At 42.5% G+C, this 22,776-nt stretch overlaps 1 protein-coding gene across 5 annotated transcripts in view; it reads left to right on the top strand.

Moving 5' to 3' along the window:
- REV1 (REV1 DNA directed polymerase) overlaps window positions 1-22,776 on the top strand; it is a 401,814-nt gene that overhangs the window by 268,658 nt on the left and 110,380 nt on the right. For all 5 annotated transcript variants that reach the window (XM_033948190.1, XM_033948189.1, XM_033948188.1 and 2 more), the window contains one exon: window positions 3,322-3,494. In XM_033948190.1, coding sequence (XP_033804081.1) covers window positions 3,322-3,494 — 173 coding nt within the window. The remainder of the gene's footprint in view (window positions 1-3,321; window positions 3,495-22,776) is intronic.

The raw sequence follows: 22,776 nt of genomic DNA, 5'->3' as shown, positions 1-22,776 counted from the left end.
TACTTAATTTTCTAAAATAGCAAAAGGCAGACGTTTATTTCATACAAGAGACCCATCTATCAACAATTGAGGTGTCCAAATTAGAAGGATAGTGGATAAAACATTGTTTTTTTGCACCAGCAATAGGGAAAAAGGCTGAAGTGGCAATCCTGGTCAATAGGAAGACTTCTGCTACATTTGATAACTTTCGGGCTGAAAAAAAAAAAAAAAAAAGAGGCACATTTCAGAGATTAAATAATTGATACTTGTTTTTAATTTATACCCTTCCCCCTAATTCCTTTTGTGTTTACCTTAAATGTTTCTTATTTTTATTTTATCAATTGTATTTCTTTCCCCCTTTACCAATCGTGTCTATTGCATGCCTGTCTATAATTACCTAATACGTCAGTCATGTTGATCTTAAAAGTTTGTATTAAATGTTTTATTTACTTTTTTCTGTAAAGTTATTTTTATTCTGTACAACGCTTTGAAGAAACGAAAAAGCGTTTAATCAAAAATTGAATAAACTATAAACTATAAACTATCCCATGGAAAGATGGCTCCATGTTAATATGACTTCAGGAAATGATACCTGACGCTTCTTAATATTTATGCACCTAACTCAAATCAGGCAGATTTCTTTTAGGAAACTCCATAAATAATTCTATCACTGGCTACGACTAATTTAATCGTACCTAGAGACTTCAATGCTGTCATGGATCCAATAATGGATAAACAACCGAGTAAACAATTAAAATCATTAGGTCTGGATAATCTAATACATTCATTTGGATTGAAGGAAATATGGCGGATTTTTCATTTTTATGCTCAGGAAGAGTATTGGCTAATTATCTTAAAGCTAAAAAGAGAAGAGTAAAGATTGCGGCCTTTAAGGATGAAAAATGTAAAATTTAAACCCACATTGCGGATGTTTTAAATGCATTTCTGGATTATTATAAAACTTTATATTCTTCTGAGCTGTATTCAAATAAAGAAAATGAAGGAAGAGAATTTTTTAATTAATGGGCCAAAAATTCCAAAGCATATAAAAGAAAAACTTGAAGCGCCTATATCATTTATAGAACTCCAGGCAGCATTGAAGTCTCTCAGAGCTAAATCTGCTCCGGGTAGTGATGGATTCATTGTAGTTTTTCAAATCTTTTCAAACTACTATATTTTTCGCTCCATAAGACGCACCTGACCATAAGACACACCCAAGATTTTGAGGAGGAAAAGAAGAAAAAAAACATGAACCAAATTCTCCCTGCCAGGCTCTGCACCCAACCCCACACTCCTTGCCATGCTCTGCACCCTGTCCCCCTCCCTGCCAGGCTCTGTACCCTGTCCCACCTCTGTTGGTGTAGTGGTAGGCCGGGACAGAACAGGACAGACAAGGCAGGCCTAGTGGCAGGCAGGCAAGGCCCCCCAACAGGACCCCTCAACCCGAGATAGACAGGGCCCCCCACCTGGAGGCAGGTAAGGAAACCCCCTAACTTAATTTCTGTGGCTGTCCAGCGCTGTAGGGCAAGAGGTTTCAGCCTCCTGCCATTCCATCTGGCTTTCAGCCTCCTGCCCTTCCATCCGGCTTTCTCCCCGGCTCCGGTAGCAGCAGAGTGGCAAGCAGGCAGGTATGAGTTTTTCGCTTCCTGCCTTGTCCCTCGCTGCTCTGTGAATGGCTTTAAGCTGATAATATAAATAAAGGATTGGCTAAACAGTCCTCATCCCTTGAAGGAAATGTGAAGGCTCAAAACTTGAATAAAAATGGACATCAGTATGAGCCTTTATAAATGGACGAGGGATTATAGGCTCGGGCCATGCCTCATGGATGTCTAGCACTGGACTTAGTGAGGGTTGCCCCATACATCATATAGTCCATCAACAAGACACAGCTAAGTATTTTTTTTGTATTAAACAAAATTATGATGAACTTTTACAACAGAAACAGTGCTATGAATAAGTGTTGCTATGAATTTTAAATCTATGAAGTTTTTGATGAGCTTTTCACAATACAAGTAATGCTATGAACTTTATATTTATAAACTGTATTTTTATCGATTGATTTTTTTTTCCACACATTTTTTACCTTCACATGCATTTTCCTCTATGGATTAAATTATGTTTGCAGTTTGTTATAAATTTCGACTAATGACTTTTTTTAACATCTAAGATTTGTAATATTAACTTTTATAATATGGAATTTTAGAGTATCACAATATGAACTTTTTCTAAGCACTTGCACTTTAACCATTTCATATACATTTTGTGGTTTTTGGGAGTTTATTGACGTCAGTTTAAGATTTTTCATTTTTATTATTTTTTCACTTATTTTTTTCACATTTTTTCATTATTTTTCAATCAGTCCTCACCTTTGATGGTAAAGTTAATAAGGCATTGATTATCTTTCATTTACTCTCATTGAGTGTTAATATTTATATGGACTATATGATGTATGGGGCAACCCTCACCGGTGCTAGACATCCATGAGGCACTGCCCGAGCCTATAGTCCCTCATCCATTTATAAAGGCTCATATTGATGTCCATTATTCAAGTTTTGAGCCTTCACATCTCCTTTAAGGGATGTTTAGCCAATCCTTTATTTATATTGTTTTAGAATTTATTGGCTATACTAGTCCTTTGGGTTTTGTTTTTTAAGCTGATAAAACAGCTTCCATGTCATCCAAAGGGTTGTACACAAAATCCAGTATCTAAGTCAGGGTCCTCCAAGAGACATCCAAGCACCGCCTTCCTCTTCCCGTCGATAGCTCTATGCAGCCGCACTTGCTCTCTGCCCGAGCTCATCAATCTCAGAACATCAGCATCCACAGTTTTTTTTTGTTTTTATCGATAACTAGCTTTATGCATTGCTGTGCATTGGGGCACCCCTTCCCTTACTTCCCCCCTTACTCTTCCTCCCCCCCACCCCCCTGAATAGTAGCAGCCCCACCTTACAGACCCACCTCCCAAGTGCTGCCTCAGTTCCCAGTTGCTCCTATCCATGCTGGATTCGCTTTCAAAAATGGCTGCCATGACTTCTAGTGGCAGTCTCACAAGGGCATTACTCCTACCCAAATTCACTATTAGGCTACCAGAGACTATAAAATGTGGGTAGGAGGAGGAAGCACTTGAGAGGTGCCTTGGTTGGGGGGGTCTAATCCTGTTAGGGGGAGGGAGTAGTGGCACTTGGATTAGCAGCCATCAGGTAATCCAGAACATCAGATAATTGGGACTCTGTTGTAGTTTAAGAAATTAAATTTGAGTTGATAAATATCAATATTAAATTTTGTGCTCAATATTTAAACAATTTTGAAAATTATAGTTCTAATTTAGTTTCCTTCTTTCAGCCTAAGGAAGCAGAAACTTTCCTTCTGAATCTTTCAGAAGAGATCCAACGAAGACTTGAAACAGCTGGTATGAAAGGCAAACGATTAACTTTAAAAATCATGATCAGGAAAGCTGGAGCACCAGTAGAATCTGCAAAATTTGGAGGCCATGGAATCTGTGACAACATTGCTAGGTAACATTGCTTAGAAGTTAATCCAGCATTAATTGAAATTGTTATCTGTTGACAAACAGGATGAATCAGCCACATAAATAGATGAGGTCATCTGATGGCAGTGAGGTGTATAAGCATGCACAGTAATGGCTGTCCTACGCATTCATGCAACTGTACTGGTACCTCAGTTTCTTCATTCTACTCAACTGTCCTTATGTAAACTATAGCCCTCTCACCCTACAACAGTGAATTTTCCTCAACTTTCTCAATTTTTATTTCTATTAAACTGGCTTCTTTGGGTATTTTGTGGTGACCTAAAAAAAATTACTAGAATGAAACTTCAAAAAGAGTTTGGCCCAAAAACAGGCCAAATGGTGTGGATTTTATTGGGGTTTGGATGACTGACCTGTTCAAAAAGAGAAGTCAAGGTTTTATAAGAGGGCACTGTACAAAAGCCTTTTTCGTACTGCTTATTGAATTCTTTATCCTGTGATATTAATTTGGGTAGACATCATTGTGGCATATGATATGCATAGCATTGTTAATTTATTTTAGCGGGTAAAGTGTTTAGAACTTGGCATCCATGTGTTAGAATAGTTTAGTTCATTTCTTTCAGACCATTTCCAACAGGTGAAGTTTTTGTTCTTTGGCAAAATATTGATTCTGTTTTTATCCTTAAGAATGATGTCAGAAATTTGGATGTTATCGTTCAACTAACCATAAAGGCTGGGTGGTATTTGTTCTTATTCAGTCTCCATCTGTATTAAAGCTTTACTATATTAACAAATATTTGTTTGTATATATTTCTAAATGTTTTTATCATGATTTTTAGATTGTCATTAAAATATCTTGTGTCAGTTGTAGTTTACATTAAATCCTTGATGCATACTGAGGGTGAAAGGTGGCCGTGTTGGTTATTGATTGATTAAAAATTTCACTGCATCTAGTGAGGTGGTGTTATCTTTGATGTATATTTATTCTTGAAAGTTATGTGATCAGTTGCCTGATTAGTTTTTTTTTATATTTTTGTTTTCAAACTTTCACTTATCAAGAGATTAAGATATTATCCTAGGACAAGTAGGCAGTATATTCTCACATGTGAGGTTGTTGTCATCCAAGGATTCCATTATGGACAGTGCAAAAAGTGTACTGTCACATTTAAGTTTCAAGGACTTCCATACCATGCATGCACCGATGCCTTCCTACCCAATGTCGGCTCGCGAGACCATCAGTTCTCAGTTTTCCATGGAGCTGAGAAGCTGTACTTTGTAGTTTCTCCAAACGTGTCAAACATTTTTGGCTTTTTTGCCTTCCCGTTCCCTTTTTTCTTTCATTTTATTACTTTATTTTACTTCAGTTTAAAAAATTTTCATCTTTTGACCAATTTAGAATTTTGGACCTTCAGGTTCTTTCTAGCCTATTTTCAGGTTAGAAGTGTTGAAGTTTTTTAGCAAAACTACTCAACATCCCTGGACCACTGAGTCCTTTGACTGCATGTTGATGGCGCTTTCCTCTGTCTGTACGTGATTGTCCTCTCCACTCAACCTCACAATCGTGTACAGATGCAGGAAAGTGCTTGATGAGGTTACAGCAATGAGGTGGGCAACATAAGGTAACCATTGGAGGCAGTGCAGCTTGTGCGTGTGTTCGGTACTGAAGGAGGTGAGAGCTGAAGGTGGTTGCGGACACGACCACCAGACACTTAAGGCACAGGTTTTCCATAAAGAATCATTCTTTATAATACCGAGGGCCTCAAAATAGTTGGTCCAAAATCTTGTCTCTTGTAGTTGATGCTTTGAAAGTTTTTCACTTTCTGCATGTTGCACTTATTTTAGCTGTGTATAGCTGAAATTATCAGAAGAAATTAAGGAAAGATTTATAAACTATAATTATAAATATTTCCTTAATTGTTTCTGATAATTTCAGATAATCCACATTTCAGATTTGTAGGTACTTACCTAATGCAAAGTTGTCATTTCTTTAATAGGCATTAAATATTTTTTCTGCAGCTCTCCAAGTTCCTACAAATCCAAAATGTGGCCTTGCAAAGGGTATGAGTTTGAGACCTCTGATCTAGAGACAGGTCTTGGACTCCAAACCATCGACGTTCGGCATCAAGAAGACCTTACATCTTCTAGGGAGCAGAGTGCTCCAGACATTCGATGTCTCGACACCGGCAGTAATCCCGGATAATACCTCACAGTACTTCCTCATACATTCTCTTTGCCATTGCCATTCATCTAAATCATCACCTCATTGTTCTCCATCTCTGAGGTACAGCATCAAACAATATGACTCTGACCTATCTCAGTACTCTTTTTCTGACCACCCAGAGCTATCTGCTGAGGAATCTTATGGCATCCCATCAGATCCTTCTCCTCCTCCCTGCAGAAGATCACAACCAGAGAATCTGTCTTTTACAAAATTTATAAGACAGACGAGTCATGTCTTACCAATTAAGATGGGTCATACCTTACTAATTAAGATGGAGCCTAGAGCAGAGCTCATGGATGCTCTAGATTGCAAAGAGTGGCTAAAGTACTGCCTAAAGCTTCCATTTAATAATTTAATGAAGGAGGCAATGCTCAAGAACTGGGAGACACCTTTATTAGTTCCAGTAGCTCTCAGAAAACTAGACACAGTATATAGGTTCCAGTTTTGTCCAGGGTTCGACAGACCACAACTTCAGCATCAATCCCTCCTTGTAGAGTCTGCATTGAAAAAGATTAACGGTTCCAGAACCTACACCAGTAATCCACCCTCCTTGAATCTAATGGGTTACAGGATCCAAGGCAACATGGCTTTACAAAAGGTAAATCGTGCCAAAAGTAAATCGTGAATTTTTTGATTGGGTGACCGGAGAGCTGGATCGAGGACATATGCTAGATTTAATTTACTTAGATTTCAACAAAGCCTTTGACACAGTTCCTCATAGATGGCTCTTGAACAAACTTGAAGGGCTGAAGTTAGGACTCAAAGTGGTGAACTGGGTTAGAAACTGGCTGTCAGACACTGTGCCTTTTTGCAGATGATATCAAGATTTGTAACAGAGTAGACACCGAAGAGGGAGTGGAAAATATGAAAAAGGATCTGCAAAAGTTAGAGGAATGGTCTAATGCCTGGCAACTAAAATTCAATGCAAAGAAAAGCAGAGTAATGTATTTGAAGATTAATAATCAGAAGGAACCATATATGCTGGGAGGTGAGAAGCTGATATGCATGAACGGGGAGAGGGACCTTGGGATGATAGTGTCCGGAGATCTAAAGGTGAAAATACAGTATGACAAGGCGGTGACTGCTGCCAGAAGGATGCTAGGGTGTATAAAAAGAGGCATAGCCAGTAGAAGGAAGAAGGTGTTGATGCCCCTGTACAGGTCATTGGTGAGGCCCCACTTTGGAGTATTGTGTTCAGTTTTGGACACCGTATCGGGCGAAGGACGTAAGAAGACTTGAAGCAGAGGGTGGTGAACCAGAGGAGAGTAACGAAAATGATAGGAAGCTTGCGCCAGAAGACATATGAGGAGAGACTGGAAGCCCTGAATATGTATACCGTAGAGGAAAGGAGGGACAGGGGAGATATGATTCAGACGTTCAAATACTTTAAGGGTATTAACGTAAAACAAAATCTTTTCCAGAGAAAGGAAAATGGTAAAACCAGAGGACATAATTTGAGGTTGAGGGGTGATAGATTCAAGAGCAATGTAAGGAAATTCTACTTTACGGAGATGGTGGTGGATGCCTGGAATGCGCTACCGAGAGAGGTGGTGGAGAGGAAAATGATGACTGAGTTCAAAGAAACGTGGGATGAACACAGAGGATCTAGAATCAGAAAATAATATTAAATATTGAACTAAGGCCAATACTGGGCAGACTTGCATGGTCTGTGTCTGTATGGCCGTTTAGGGGAGGATGGGCTGGAGAAGTCTTCAGTGGCTGGGAGGGTGTAGATGGGCTGGAGTAGGTTTTGACCAAGATTTTGGCAGTTGGAATCCAAGCACAGTACTGGTTAGAGCTTTGGATTCTTGCCCAGAAATAGCTAAGAAAAAAAAATTAAATCAGGTTGGGTAGACTGGATGGACCATTCAGGTCTTTATCTGCCGTTATCTATTATGTTACTGAAAGCGAAGGTAGAACTCTGGACAAGTATGGACCTAGAATCTTTCCAAGCTTCATGCTAACCAACAGGATTCTCAGTTATAAATTTTATGTGAATTTCTACATGAAAGCTCTACTTCAGAATCTGTCTGAATACGAACAATACATCCTATCAGACCATCTAGACTCATTCCATCACATTAAAAATGATCTGTTTGAAACCAGAAAATATATGGCACATTCTGTATTAATGCTTTCAAAGTCACTTCACAAACCTCAACTGTTCCTATTGCCATGAGGAATCGAGCATGGCTTTGAGTTTCTGACCTAGATGCTAACATCCAGGAATTTTTGACCAACATTCCCCGCCTAAGAGACAATTTGTTTGGGGACAAAATTGAAGAAGCAACTAAAAAAAATTGAGACATAATTACTCTGACAACACTATCATCCTTAAAAGCTTCTAAACCTTAAACAAGTAAGCGGTATTACAGCCCTAAATTCTCTTCCTGCTACTCCAAATGGAGGTATGTTCTTCCTTCCACCTCTTCACGAGCTCCATAACAGAGGACAGCAGCTACCTCAAGAGTCACAAACTCAGTCTCAAGAAAAATCTCAACCATTTTTTAAAATTTTGTCCTAGAGAGCCTCAGATTCTCCCTATAGAGGGCCATCTCACTCATTTTTACCAACAATGGTCCTTGATAACAACAAAACAAACCACAGAGGAGATATGCAGTAGTGTTGGTGTGCAATTTATTCAATTGTCATAGAAAGTCTGTGCGATGGCTCAACACGCACGTGTTTTGGCCAATGTGGCCTAACTCAGGAACCTTATTCAAAATACTCTATTACTTGAGTGGTGTAACCTATAATGAATGAAACACCTCATCGAAGTGTTATAGATTCTAATGAAGATGCAGTACCGGTCTCTACACACACAAACTATTGAATAAATTGCACACCAACACTACTGCATATCTCCACTGTGGTTTTTGTCTTGAGGAGAACTTTCTTTTGGTTTTCCTTGATAACAACAGACAACTAGACCCTTTAAGTAGTGAGTCATGGACCCTTTAAGTAGTGAGGTAGGGCTATGCTCTTTATTTTCAGGAAAAAAAAAACCCAGACCACCATCTAAGAGAGTTGTCTTTCAATTCCCATCAAAGAATCCTCCTTCACCAAGAACCCTCCTCAGCCCTCCTCTAGCTCAATGCCATTTAACAAATACCTTTGCAGGAGAGGGGTTGAGAATTCTACTCAAAATATTTCCTCATACCAAAAAAGACTGGAGGTCTCTGTCCAATTCTGTACCTCCATGCACTCAACAAATTTAGTGAAGGAGAAATTCTGAATGGTTTCTCTAGGAATCTTATTACCACTAATAGAAAAGAATGACTGGCTCTGCTCTCTAGATCTCAAAGAAGCATACACTCACATATCCATTCTACTTGCTCATAGAAAATACCTCTGCTTTCGAGTTGGAGTACATCACTTTCAGTGCAAGGTTTTCCCATTTGGTCTAGCATCAACACCCAGAGTATTCACAAAGAGTTTGACAGTAACAGCTGTACTTATTTGCTCAGAGTTTTCATGTGTTCCTGTACCTAGACGACTGTTAATCAAAGCTTCAATACTACTGCAAACACAACAAATGCTGACTGCAACAATATACCTCCTAGAACTTCTCAACTTTACAGTCAATTATAACACATCTTATCTCCAACCCACTCAGACATTGGAATTCATTGGAGCATTCCTGGACACCATTCAAACTTGTGCCTTTCTTCCACAACACAGACGTGACAGTCTAGACCAAATATGCCAGTGTCTTATCTCTTCAATGAATCACTGCTCGCCAGTTGATGCATATCCTTGGCCATATGGCATCCAATGTGCATGTAACACCATTTGCCAGGTTGCACCTAAGGATCCCATAATGTTCACTTTCGTCTCAATGGTCTCAAGCCACTTGCCTCTATACCAAAAACTACATGTGACATCAGATCTTTGATGCTCTCTTTTGGTGGTTCTCCCTGGCCAATCTTTACAAAGCCTGTTATTCCATGTTCTTCCATATTAAAAAGTACTCGCAACAGATGCTTCCATGCTTGGATGGGGAGCCCATCTTGATGGCCTCCATACTCAAGTTATCTGGCCTTCTGAAGAAAAAAATCCCCAAATCAATTTCTTCAAGCGTCGAGCGATTTGCAATGCGCTCTGCATATTTCAAGATCGCCTCCATAATCATGTAGTACTCATTCAACCAGACAACCAAGTAGCTACATAAACAAGCAAGGGAACTCAGGCTCTCGCCCACTATACCAAGAAGGGATCCAAATCTGGTCCTGGTCGATCCCTTGCAAAATATTCTTAATAGCAGTTTACTTAGCGGGGAAACAGAACATCTTAGCAGACAGGTTGAGCAGAATTCTGCACCCTCACAAATGGTCACTCAGCTTGGCTATATTAGAAACATAGAAACATGACGGCAGATAAAGGCCAAATGGCCCATCTAGTCTGCTCATCTTTAGTAACCATTATTTCTTTCTCGCTCTGAGAGATCCCAAGTGCCTTACGTCAAATATTCTCAGATTGAGGGACCCTGGAAGTAGACTTCTTTGTATCTCACCAAAATCACAAACTTCGGCTCTTCTTTTCCAGAATTAACATTCCAGATTGATTAGAATCGGATGCTTTCTTCCTTGACAAGACAGACAAATTTCTTTTTTTTAAAAAATTCTTTATTGATTTTCCATACTTCAATAGTGCAATACATGAATATATAACATATAATATGTCAATACAAGCACATTCAACTTTACAATTATACATAACCAATCATTTTCTCCCACCCACCTACCCACTCAATGATTCAATAAACACATATAGATTTTCCCAATAACCTTACCCTAATCAAATTAATAATATCCTCCCATCCTCCCACCCACCCCAAGTGTAAATACTCAAAGGTCAAAATTAGGACAGAAATATCCCCCCCCCTTCCCACCCTTCCCTGGATGTGTATGTAAATAAACAAAAACTGACTTATAATCAAAGACCTGCTATAGTGAAGTAATATAAGATGTCAACGGGCCCCAAACCAGTGTAAAAAATTACTGTGCCCCAAACTATCGGCATTGACAGACAAATTTCTTTATGCTTTCCCTCCACTACCATTAGTCAGGCAAACTCTATTTAAACTTTGCCAAGAGCATGCCACTGTGATTCTCATAGCACCACGGTGGTCATGTCAGCCTTGTTTCCTCTACTACAACTCACTGTAAGGAAACCCATCACTCTACAAATCTTCCCAACTTTGCTGACAAAGAAGGAGGGCTCTCTCCTCCATTCCAATCTACGGTTCAGTAGCACTCACAGTATGGTAGCTCTCTCCCAACCAATAAATGCCTTTCCATTATTAAAGCCTCTAGAACAGTGTTCTTCAACCTTTTTACACCTATGGACCAGCAGAAATAAAATAATTATTTTGTGGACCGGCATCGGTCCACAGACCAGCGGTTGAAGAACACTGGGCTAAATCATGGGCCAGACCCTGCCCATCTCTACCCAATCTCCACCCCAGACCCTGCCCCCATAGTCCTAATTGTAACACTATTTTTTCCATTCATTTTTCATATATACACACAATATAATCTTATTAACAACGCATCAATTGTACCGCGGACCGGCAGTTGAAGAAAACAGTTTTGGGCCTGATGCACATGCCGACCCTGTGGACCGGCAGGAAATTTCTGTGGACCGGCACCGGTCCTTGGACCGGTGGTTGAAGAACACTGCTCTAGAAAGCCTTCAATGCAGCGCTGCTACAATTTCAGATGGACTTGTTTCACCATCTGGTGTACTGTTAGCTCACTGGATCCGATTACCTTTCCTCTTCTTTCGATCCTAGATTATCTGCTACACCTTTCTAACTCTGGATTAAAAACCACTTACTGGTAAGATAAGAGTTAATCTCAGTGCCATTAGTGCTTTTCATACTGCACTTGATAAAAGCCCATTGTCTGTGCATCATTTGATTGCTAGATTCATGAAAGGTCTTCTTCATACAAGACCTCAAATCAAGCCTCCTCCTGTAGCTTGGGAATTTAATATTATCCTTTCACTCTGATAAAGACTTCTTTTGACAACCAAAAGGAATTGGCCCCAAAATATCCACAAAGAAGAAAATCCAGAGAAAACCAAAAAAATCTCTGTGGAGTGACGATGTTCCTAAATGGACTTTATTTGAAAGTGTCAAAGTTCCAAAGGTACACTGAAATCATCCGCATAAAAATAAATCATCCACATAAGAGCCTTAAAGGACCTAGTCCGCTAGGGATACAGGACCCAGCACGGTCCGCGTTTTGACAAAAAGTCTTCAGGGGTCCCTGGGGGGTCCTATAAAGGTGAGTACGTGGGAAACAATGGTGTGGTGAGCCGGAAGTGAGACACTGCTTGCATTTGCAATAGAAAGAGACTTCTTTTGAAACACTCTTATGCTTTAAACATCTTACTTGGAAAGTAACTTTCCTTATAGCTATCACATCTACATGTCGAGTCAGTGAACTTCAAGCTCTTGTGTCAGATCCACCTTATACAACATTCTACCATGATGGGGTGATTCTTTACACTCATCCCAAGTTCTTCCCAAAAATCGTCTCCAAATGTAATCTCAACCAATCTATAGAGCTTCCTGTCTACTTTCCAAGATGACATTCCCACCCTGGTAAAGCTGTATGCCACACACTGGACTGTAGACATGCTCTTGCTTTTTACTTGGATAAGACCAAACCTCACAGAACTTCCACTCAGTTATTCCTGTCATTTGACCCTAACAGACTTGGAACTCCTGTCACCAAGATAACCATCTACACATGACTGACAGACTGTATCTCCTTTTGCTTTGCTCAGACTGGGCTGACACTGGATGTCTGTGTCACTGCACATAAAGTTCAGGCAATGGCAACTTCAGTAGCTCATCTACGTTCAACTCCCTTTGAGCCATTTGTAAAGCTGCCACCTGGTCCTCAGTTGATACCTTTCATCCTACTGCTTTTTGAAGAATCATTCCAGACAGGATAATCAGTTCAGCCAAGCAATTCTCCAAAATTTATTTCCCACGTAGATTCCAACTTCCCTTCAACCTTTCTAGATTTGTCAGACTCATGTTAATATCAAAAGGTATTACCTCACACATGATCCTGGCAGCTAGGGAGTCCCACTGCCTGTACATGAGACTGTACTGCCTGTACATGAGACTGTACTGCCTGCTTGTCCTAGGATAAACCACAGTTAGTTATTTAACTGTAACAGGTGTTATCTCAGGACAAGCAGGTAGCATATTCTCACATGTGGGTGACGTCATCCATGGAGCCCCGGTATGGACAATTTTAAAAGTGCATCGCCACTTTAACAAATTTAGAAAGTTTGCAATAGCCCACATCGCGCATGCGCGAGTGCCTTCCTAACCGATATAGATGCACGGATCCTCAGTTCTGTTTTTTCCATGGAGCACTGAAGTCGCGTTCTTCAATGGTCTTTGTTTTTTTCAATACGCTTGCCTTCCCGCTCTCGTGCTATTTTTGTCTTTCTTATTTAATTTCTTTCTTGTTAAAAATAAAAAATTAAAACGAGACTTAACTTTTTTCTTTTTTGCCGTACACGAGGTTTCTTCCTGGCGGGGCCTTTAGTCTCATCTCAGCCATCGATGTCACGCCCGCTGACGGGTTTTAAAAAGTGCGGTCGGTGTTCTCGCACTATTTCTTTAATGGACCCTCATAGCTGGTGCCTGCTGCGTTTGGGTCCAGAACACCGTTTTCAATCTTGTAAACGCTGTTCGTCGCTTTAGAAGTGCACTATTAAAAATTGTATTCTTCAGCAGGTGAAACTCTTCGGTGTCAGCATGGACAGGGATGCGCCAACAATACCGTCTACATTGAAGTCAACGATACCGCCAGTGGTATCAGCATCGACTTCAATATCGCAACACATCGCTTCCTCGGATAAGCCAGCTAGCAAGCCACCACCTTCTCAGACAGGGTCGCAGGTCACGAAGGCATCTAGCCAATTCATGCTGCCCAAGCGTAAATCCCTGCAGTGACTGCAGGTCACGAAGGCATCTAGCCAATTCATGCTGCCCAAGCGTAAATCCCTGCAGCGACTAGTTCCATTGTCGTGGGGTGCTTCGTCATTGGAGTTATCCTCTCTGGAACATGCCGCATCACCTGTGGTACCGGCGACGAAGCCACATGTACCGATGCTTGCTTTGAGGCAAAAGCTTGATGCTTTGCTTTGAGAGGAGCTTGGGGACCAGTTTCAATTACTTCTCCCAACATTGACTCCTCCAGTACCAGCCCAGCCTGTCAGGACCTCTGGTGCCATCGATGTTTCATCGGTGAGACGCAAGGGCTCTCGACACTGCTCCAGTTCTGACAGTCCTGCATCGAAACATCAATCTTCAAAACATCGGTCTCCATCCTCTCAGCATTATTCATCATCTTCATCATGCTCAGGCAGGAGTCCGAAGTCCAGGAAGGCTTCCCGCAAATGTAAGCATTCTGAGACTCCGACACTGGACCGGCACCGCTCAAAACTTCGTTCTCCCTCGGTGCTGTTGGATTCAGATCTACAGGATGACTCTAATCCGGATCCCTCGCCTTCCACTACCAAAGCAGATGATTCTCCTGCATTGAAGTCTCCGAGGCATTCTTCGGCTAGAGCTTCTTCTTCCACCGAGAGGCTTTCCTTTACTTGGTTTATTCGACAACTGGGAAAGGACCTCTCTGTTAAATTGGAGGTGGAATCCAAGTTCAGTGCAAAATTCCTTTGGACTACCATTAACCTCTTAAGCAGATGCTCAAACTTCCTTTGTATGGGATCTTGAGAGAGACTCTTTACAAAAACTGTGAGTCTCCTCTTTCGGTGTCCCCCCACCAAAAAAAAAATTGGACTCTCTACAAGATAATTTCCATTCCAGGATTTGACAAACCTCAACTCCCACATCAGTTTCTGGTAGTAGAGTCTATTCTCAAGAAGTCTATTCCATCGAAAATTTATGCGTCAGTCTCTCCGGGTAGGGAGGGCCGTACTATGGACAGATTTGGTCGACAGCTATACTAGAATTCCATGTTGGCCAATAGAACCATCAACTCATAGGAGGCTGTTGAACAAACTTGAAGGGCTGAAGTTAGGACCCAAAGTGGTGAACTGGGTCAGAAATTGGCTATCGGACAGACGCCAGAGGGTGGTGGTTAATGGAAGTTGCTCGAAGGAAGGAAAGGTGAGTAGTGGAGTCCCTCAGGGTTCGGTGCTGGGGCCAATCCTGTTCAATATGTTAGTGAGTGACATTGCTGAAGGGTTAGAAGGAAAAGTGTGCCTTTTTGCAGATGATACCAAGATTTGTAACAGAGTAGACACCGAAGAGGGAGTGGAAAATATGAAAAAGGATCTGCAAAAGTTAGAGGAATGGTCTAATGCCTAGCAAATAAATTAAATGCAAATAAATGCAGAGTAATGCATTTGGGGATTAATAATAGGAAGGAACAGTATATGCTGGGAGGAGAGAAGCTGATATGCACGGACGGGGAGAGGGACCTTGGGGTGATAGTGTCCGACGATCTAAAGGCGAAAAAACAGTGTGACAAGGCAGTGGCTGCTGCCAGAAGGATGCTGGGCTGTATAAAGAGAGGCGTAGTCAGTAGAAGGAAGAAGGTGTTGATGCCCCTGTACAGGTCATTGGTAAGGCCACACTTGGAGTATTGTGTTCAGTTTTGGAGACCGTATCTGGCGAAGGACGTAAGAAGACTTGAGGCGGTCCAGAGGAGGGCGACGAAAATGATAGGAGGCTTGCGCCAGAAGATTTATGAGGAGAGACTGGAAGCCCTGAATATGTATACCCTAGAGGAAAGGAGAGACAGGGGAGATATGATTCAGACGTTCAAATACAGTGGTGCCTCACACAACGAACTTAATTCGTTCCAGGAGCAAGTTTGTTATGCGAAAAGTTCGTTATGTGAAACGCGTTTTCCCATAACAATACATGTAAAAAAAAATAATTCGTTCTGTAGCATAAAATATGCTAAGATGACATAAAAAAGATAAATTTTTGGTTATTATTTTTATTTAGATACATCTAAAAACATAATTGTTTTTTAAAACAACACACATTTTTTAAATTTAAAGACAGACTAAGTAGAGTCTAATTTTACAGTGAGAGAGGGCAGAGTCTCAGCGGCAAAAACTGGGACTTAACTGTTCATTTTTTTTTTTTTTCCTACCGTGTTTCCCCGATGATAAGGCAGGGCCATCAAATAAGACAGCCCCCCCTTTTTAGAAAAAAATGTAAAATAAGGCACCCCCCCGCAAATAAGCCACCCACCGATACCTGCGCTTACCCGAATCGGGTGGTACGGTGGGTGACTCCGTGTGGTCCCTGGCACCCCCGACACGATCGGGGCAAGAGGGAGCTCAAGCCCTCTTGCCCCCCCGACTCCCCGACACGATCGGGGCAAGAGGGAGCTCAAGCCCTCTTGCCCCCCCGACTCCCCGACACGATCGGGGCAAGAGGGAGCTCAAGCCCTCTTGCCCCCCCGACTCCCCGACACGATCGGGGCAAAAGGGAGCTCAAGCCCTCTTGCCCCCCGACTCCCCGACACGATCGGGGCAAAAGGGAGCCCAAGCCCTCTTGCCCCGCCGATTCCCCAACTCCCCGACAATATCGGGCCAGGAGGGAGCCCAAGTCCTCCTGGCCACGGCGACCCCCTAACCCCACCCTGCACTACATTACGGGCAGGAGGGATCCCAGGCCCTCCTGCCCTCGACGCAAACCCCCCCTCCCCCCAACGACCGCCCCCCCCAAGAACCTCCGACCGCCCCCCCAGCCGACCCGCGACCCCCCTGGCCGACCCCCACGACACCCCCAACCCCCTTCCCGTACCTTTCTGTAGTTGGCCGGACAGACGAGAGCCAAACCCGCCTGTCCGGCAGGCAGCCAACGACGGAATGAGGCCGGATTGGCCCATCCGTCCCAAAGCTCCGCCTACTGGTGGGGCCTAAGGCGCCTGGGCCAATCAGAATAGGCCCGGGAGCCTTAGGTCCCTCCTGGGGGCACATGTGCCTCAGTCCCCGCCCCCAGGAGGGACCTAAGGCTCCCGGGCCTATTCTGATTGGCCCAGGCGCCTTAGGCCCCACCAGTAGGCGGAGCTTTGGGACGGATGGGCCAATCCGGCCTCATTCCGTCGTTGGCTGCCTGCCGGACAGGCGGGTTTGGCTCCCGTCTGTCCGGCCAACTACAGAAAGGTACGGGGAAGGGGGTTGGGGGTGTCGTGGGGGTCGGCCAGGGGGGTCGCGGGTCGGCTGGGGGGGCGGTCGGAGGTTCTTGGGGGGGGCGGTCGTTGGGGGGAGGGGGGGTTTGCGTCGTGGGCAGGAGGGCCTGGGATCCCTCCTGCCCGTAATGTAGTGCAGGGTGGGGTTAGGGGGTCGCCGTGGCCAGGAGGACTTGGGCTCCCTCCTGGCCCGATATTGTCGGGGAGTTGGGGAATCGGCGGGGCAAGAGGGCTTGGGCTCCTTTTTGCCCCGATCGTGTCGGGGAGTCGGGGGGGCAAGAGGGAGCCAGGCGGAGAGAGGGCAGTTAAGCGCAGTGCCTGCGCGGAAGGATGCAGCTCGGGCGACTTCGTTGTGTGAAATGAAGTTCGTTGTACGAATCAAGACATAAAGTTCGTTGTGCGCAGCGTGCGCTGTGCGAGGCGTCCGTTGTGTGAGGCACCACTGTACTTGAAGGGTATTAACGTAGAACAAAATATTTTCCAGAGAAAGGAAAATGGTAAAACCAGAGGACATAATTTGAGGTTGAGGGGTGGTAGATTCAGGGGCAATGTTAGGAAATTATACTTTACGGAGAGGGTAGTGGATGCCTGGAATGCGCTCCCGAGAGAGGTGGTGGAGAGTAAAACTGTGACTGTGTTCAAAGAAACGTGGGTTGAACACAGAGGATTTAGAATCAGAAAATAATATTAAATATTGAACTAAGGCCAGTACTGGGCAGACTTGCACGGTCTGTGTCTGTATATGGCCATTTGGTTGAGGATGGGCTGGGGAGTGCTTCAATGGCTGGGAGGGTGTAGATGGGCTGGAGTAAATCTTAACAGAGATTTCGGCAGTTGGAACCCAAGCACATTACTGGGTAAAGCTTTGGATTGTTGCCCAGAAATAGCTAAGAAGAAAAAATAAAAAATTTTAAATTGAATCAGGTTCCCTTATAGAGTGTATTACAGTAGTCTAGTCTAGATATGATGAGAGAGTGAATGAGGATATTTAGTGAAGAAGTTTCTAATAAATTTGCTATAGAGCGTATCATTCGTAAGCGATAGAAGCAACTTTGTACCACAGTACTGATGTGATTGATAGCTCGATTTTTCATCAAATGTTACACCTAAGATTTTTAACTGTATGGACTGTTTGCAGAGGTATTGACTTGAGATATACTAGTATTGATATGAAATGTGTGTCTTTACAGGGAAAGAGCATTATTTTTGATTTGGATGTGTTTAGGGATAACATATGTTCATCGAACCATTAGCTCATCTGTTCCAATTTCTGGTTGATGTTTTGGATTGCATTTGAGTCATTGGGATCTATGGGGTGGAGTATCTATATATCGGCATAGGTGTAAATTGTGAAATCTATGGATTGTGAAATCTATGGAGCGTCAATAGGGGGGCAGTAAAGATGTTGAATAGTAGAGGAGATAGAATTGATCCTTGTGGAATACCATAGTTCAGTTGAAGGGGGTCAGCTGATCTGAAAAGTAGGAAATAAACCAGTCTAGTGCTAAATCTGTGATTCCTGTTGTTTTGAGTCTTTGTATGAGGAGTGAGTGATCAATTGTTTTGAATGCAGCAGAAAGATTGAGAGAAATTAGTAGTACTGATTTCCGATGGTTAATATGGTATAAAAATGTAGTAGTTAATCCTATTAAAGAGTGTTCTGTGGAATGGTTAGCTCTAAATCCTGTTTGGTTGGGATGTAATATGTTAGTTTTTTTCTATGACTTCGGAGAGTTGATTGAATATTATTTTTTCTGTAATTTTGCGATGAAGGGGAGATTAGCAATTGGGTGATAATTTGAGCAGTCTGTTAATTTACCTTTTGGGTCTTTGATTTTTGGATATATAACAGATACCTTCCATTTTTGAAGGATAGTCCCTTTTCAGATACTGATAGTAATCATGTGATGGATATATTTTCCAAAGATTGAGTAGTAGCACTTTAACAGATAAGGGGGGAATTGGGTCACTGATAGACCCTGATGGGTTCATATTTTGAATTATCCTTTTTATTTCTGTTACATTTGGAATAGAGAATTTTGAACATTTTGCCATAAATCTTTCAAGGTGATGTCCTTCGAATCCTCTGGTGGGCTCCCATCTTCACTGCTAGCTTCTGAAGGGTAATAACTTTAGGAAGTGAAGTAAATTGCAGTTTAGAGCAGGTATTTGGATTAAGGTGTCCACCTGAAGATACTATGGGTTCTGAATTAGGTCCCATATCCCCGGACATTTGGGGGGGGGGGAATTCTATCGAGTGGATTTAACGATGCCCCAGATATTAAGACAGAGTCTTGATGTAATGGCACTGGTGGCAGAAGAACTAAATGTCGGTCCATAGGGCCAGCTGAGGCTGGGATATAACTTTTAGATTTTACTTTTCTCTTACCCATAGGAACAAATGATAAAAAGTCTTTACCCGTGCTTGATCTCCCCATGACCCTCGCGTCTCCTCGTGGCACCGAAGGGGCACCTAAGGGGCTAAACGTGCCCCTTAGGGCATGCCTCTTAGGCCGCGTCCTGCAGCGTTCTTTTCAGTTGGAGGAGATGGACCCCAGTGATGTCACAGTCCGTCTCCTTAAGTGCCTGCCTGAAAACAGCACCGGTCCCAATCAGGAGAAACAGCTAGACACAAAGAGAAAGCTGCAACTGCCTTCCAAGGTCAGGATAAAGTCCCCTCTGCTGCACACTCTTTCCAGTAACTCCTCCAAACATTTTGAGAATGTTAGGTTGTTAGATTCTTTGGATGGGAATGAAATATTGGTGGAGGGATATGATGTGAACTGGGTTCGTATGTTTTTTATTTTTTCATTGAAATATGTGGATAATTCTTGTGCTGTGGGTGTTTGCTTTGATGTTTGGCTTGGTTGATTGATTGAGGTAAGCGATTTGACGATAGCGTATAGTTCCGAGGAGTTCTTAGCTTTTGTTATTTGTTTTGTGTAGTAGTTTTTCTTTGCCTGGGTGATTCTGAGTTTGTAAAAGTCGGCTTGCTCATTATATATGTTTAAAGAAAGTAAGGTTTTTTCCTGTCTTCATTTTCTCTCTAATGATCTTAATTGTTTCTTTATAAGAGTTCAAGTGTGTACCATGGATACTTTCTGCTTCAGGCTGAGATGGTCTGTTGTGTAAGGATTCTATTGTATTCAAGAGGGTTTCTGTTTCAGTGTTCCATGTGTTATTTTGGTCCTCAACCGAGAGTTGTTTAAAAGTATTGTCTGTCAGGTTTAAGTTTGAAGAAATGATAGAAGGATTGAATTTTGCATAATCATGGTATGAGATGATTTTTTTTTGTCTAGATGCTCGGTGTTTGAGGTTTGTTGGAATGTAAATGTGATTAGTGTGTGCTCTGACCATGGCACAAAGTTTTGAGATTTTATTGTGAATTTGTTTTTTTTTGGTCGGATGGGATGAATATCATATCGAGGAGATGTCCTATTGTGTGAGTTGGATCAGAGATTAGCAGTGTGATTTTAAGGCCAATTGTGAGTGTTTGAAGATTTATGGTGTAACTATTGTTTTTATCGTCAAAATGGATATTGAAATCTCCTAGGATGATTGGTGTGTGGCCTTGGGTACAGAAATTGAAAATGATGGATTGAAGAGTAGTCATGCTGTCTTTAGTATGAGGTGGTGGTAGATAGAAAAGAAGGACAGTTATTGATGGGTTTGTGTTAATTTTGAATTGTAAGTATTCTATAAAGGAAGTGTTTTGGAAAGTTTCAAATAAGATTTTAATAGAGGAACAGTAGATGATAACTATACCATCTCCTCTTTTCTCTTTGTGATTATTGTAGTTAAAGGAGTAACCAGGTGGACACATTTGCAATAGGTAAGTTTCTTCCCCTTCTGTTAGCCATGTTTCCATTATACAGAGGAGGTCCGTTTTATTTTGTATAATTGTATCATTTAGTAGGTGATGTTTATTTCTTATTGATCTTGAATTTATTAGACTGATGATTAGGGTTTCAGTGTTGGATTGGAATATTGTTTTGTATTGCATACTGTTTGGAGTATTGATGTGTGGTTCATTATTGTGTGGGAAATTTATGATTTGGGTTTGGGCCCTGGTTGGGGGATGATGTTGTGTTGTCTGTTGTGGATTTGGACAATGGCCTCAGAAAACGGGAATGTGAGAGTGAGTTGTTGTCATGTTAGTAGCTGGGTTGGGTAAAGAGTGTTGAAAAGAGAGAGTCATGAGTAATATTACAAATGTACTAATGTGTTTCATAGCTAAATTGTTATGTGTGCACTAAGGAGCATTACCTGCTCCTTAAGCACGCTCCTTTGGCGTTCGCTGCAAGGTAGATCAATTTAAATGAGAAATACTAGGAAAACTTTCTGGTAGGTGGAGTCAGCGTCATCACCACTTTGCAGCGGCAGATCACAAAGAAAAGCTTAAAGATGCAAATTCAAGTACCAAGGAAGGTTTTCTCATGGCTGAAATACATTGGCTGCCCATTCAAACCAAAGGAAAACCAATACCTGTAATAGACTACAAGCTGAGATCAAGAAAACCACAAATGCTATAGCTAACATAGCTTATAAAAATTGCTAGTATCACTGCAGCAAGCCCAGAGGGAGATGGAGATGGCTTATACCATCTTGCTGTTCAGTAAGTAGGTATCCTGGATTAGTGAAGGCATCCCTTACATTAGTATGCAAACATTTGATTATCATCTAAGTTTTTTGAATTGAAATGGAAGAGGTTTAGAGCAGTGTTTCTCAACACACGTTATGCATACCCTTGGGGGTACGCGGGTCACCTGTTGGGGGTATGCGGCCTGGCCGCTGCCAGGGATCCCTGCTTGCCTCTTCCCGCTGAAGCTGCCGGGGATGCCTCCCTGCTTCTGTCTGCCTGTCCACTGCACCACCCCCTACCCCCGAAGCCAACCTGCTCCATCCCCCCCAGCAGCACCTCCGCACAGGGACGGGCCATGGCGCATGCAGCGACTCACACTGCATGTGGCCGGCCCACAAGCCTTCACTCCGATGTCAATTCTGACATCGCAGAGAAGATTCCGGGCCAGCCAATCACTGCCTGGCTGGCCTGGAACTTTCTCATTGAAGTCGGGGGAACGCTTGTGAGCCAGGCACGTGCAGCGCTGCACACGGCCAGCTCACAAGCCTTCCCTCTGATGTCAATTCTGACTTTGGAGAGAAGGTTCTGGGCCAGCCAGGCAGCGATTAGCTGGCCTAGAACTTTATCTCCGATATCAGAATTGATGGGGGGAAGGCTTGTGGGCCGGCCGTGTGCAGCGTGTGAGTCACTGCATGCGCCATGGCCTGTCCCTGCACTGGGGGGGAGGGGATGGAGCATGCCGGCTCTGGATCGGCTTTGGGGGTGGGGGCTGATGTAGCGGGTGGGTAGATGGAGGCAGGGAGGCATCCATGGCAGCGGCTTCAGCATAGGGCAGGCAGGGATCCATGAAATCACTATACAACAAAGGTAGGAAAAATAATTTTATTTTCAATTTAGTGATCAAAATTTGTCAGTTTTGTGAATTTATATCTACTATCTATATTTTGCTCTAAATTTGTCTATTTTTCTATAGTTGTTACTGATTGCATATTTTAAAGTCATCGGCCTTGACCTCTTTGGAGCCCCCTCCCCCCTGAATATAAATGATAATTAACATTTTCTGTGCGTAGTGTGCTTTGTGCTTTTAAAATTTTGTGATTACCATTGTGTATTAGTAAGATGATATTTGTATATATGAAAAATGGATTGAAGAAATTGCATTACAATTAGTACTACTATTATGGGGGTGGGGTCAGGGGCGGTGATTGGGCAGATCTGAGGTGGAGCTTGGGCGGGTGTACTCGGTTGGTATTTGTTAGGCTTAGGGGGTACTTGGCTTGAAGAGTTGAGAAACACTGGT

The sequence above is a fragment of the Geotrypetes seraphini genome, chromosome 6, assembly GCF_902459505.1.
Source record: "Geotrypetes seraphini chromosome 6, aGeoSer1.1, whole genome shotgun sequence".
Taxonomy (NCBI): domain Eukaryota; kingdom Metazoa; phylum Chordata; class Amphibia; order Gymnophiona; family Dermophiidae; genus Geotrypetes; species Geotrypetes seraphini.
The sequence above is the reverse complement of the archived record's forward strand: the minus strand, read 5'-3'. Positions and strand labels throughout refer to the sequence as shown.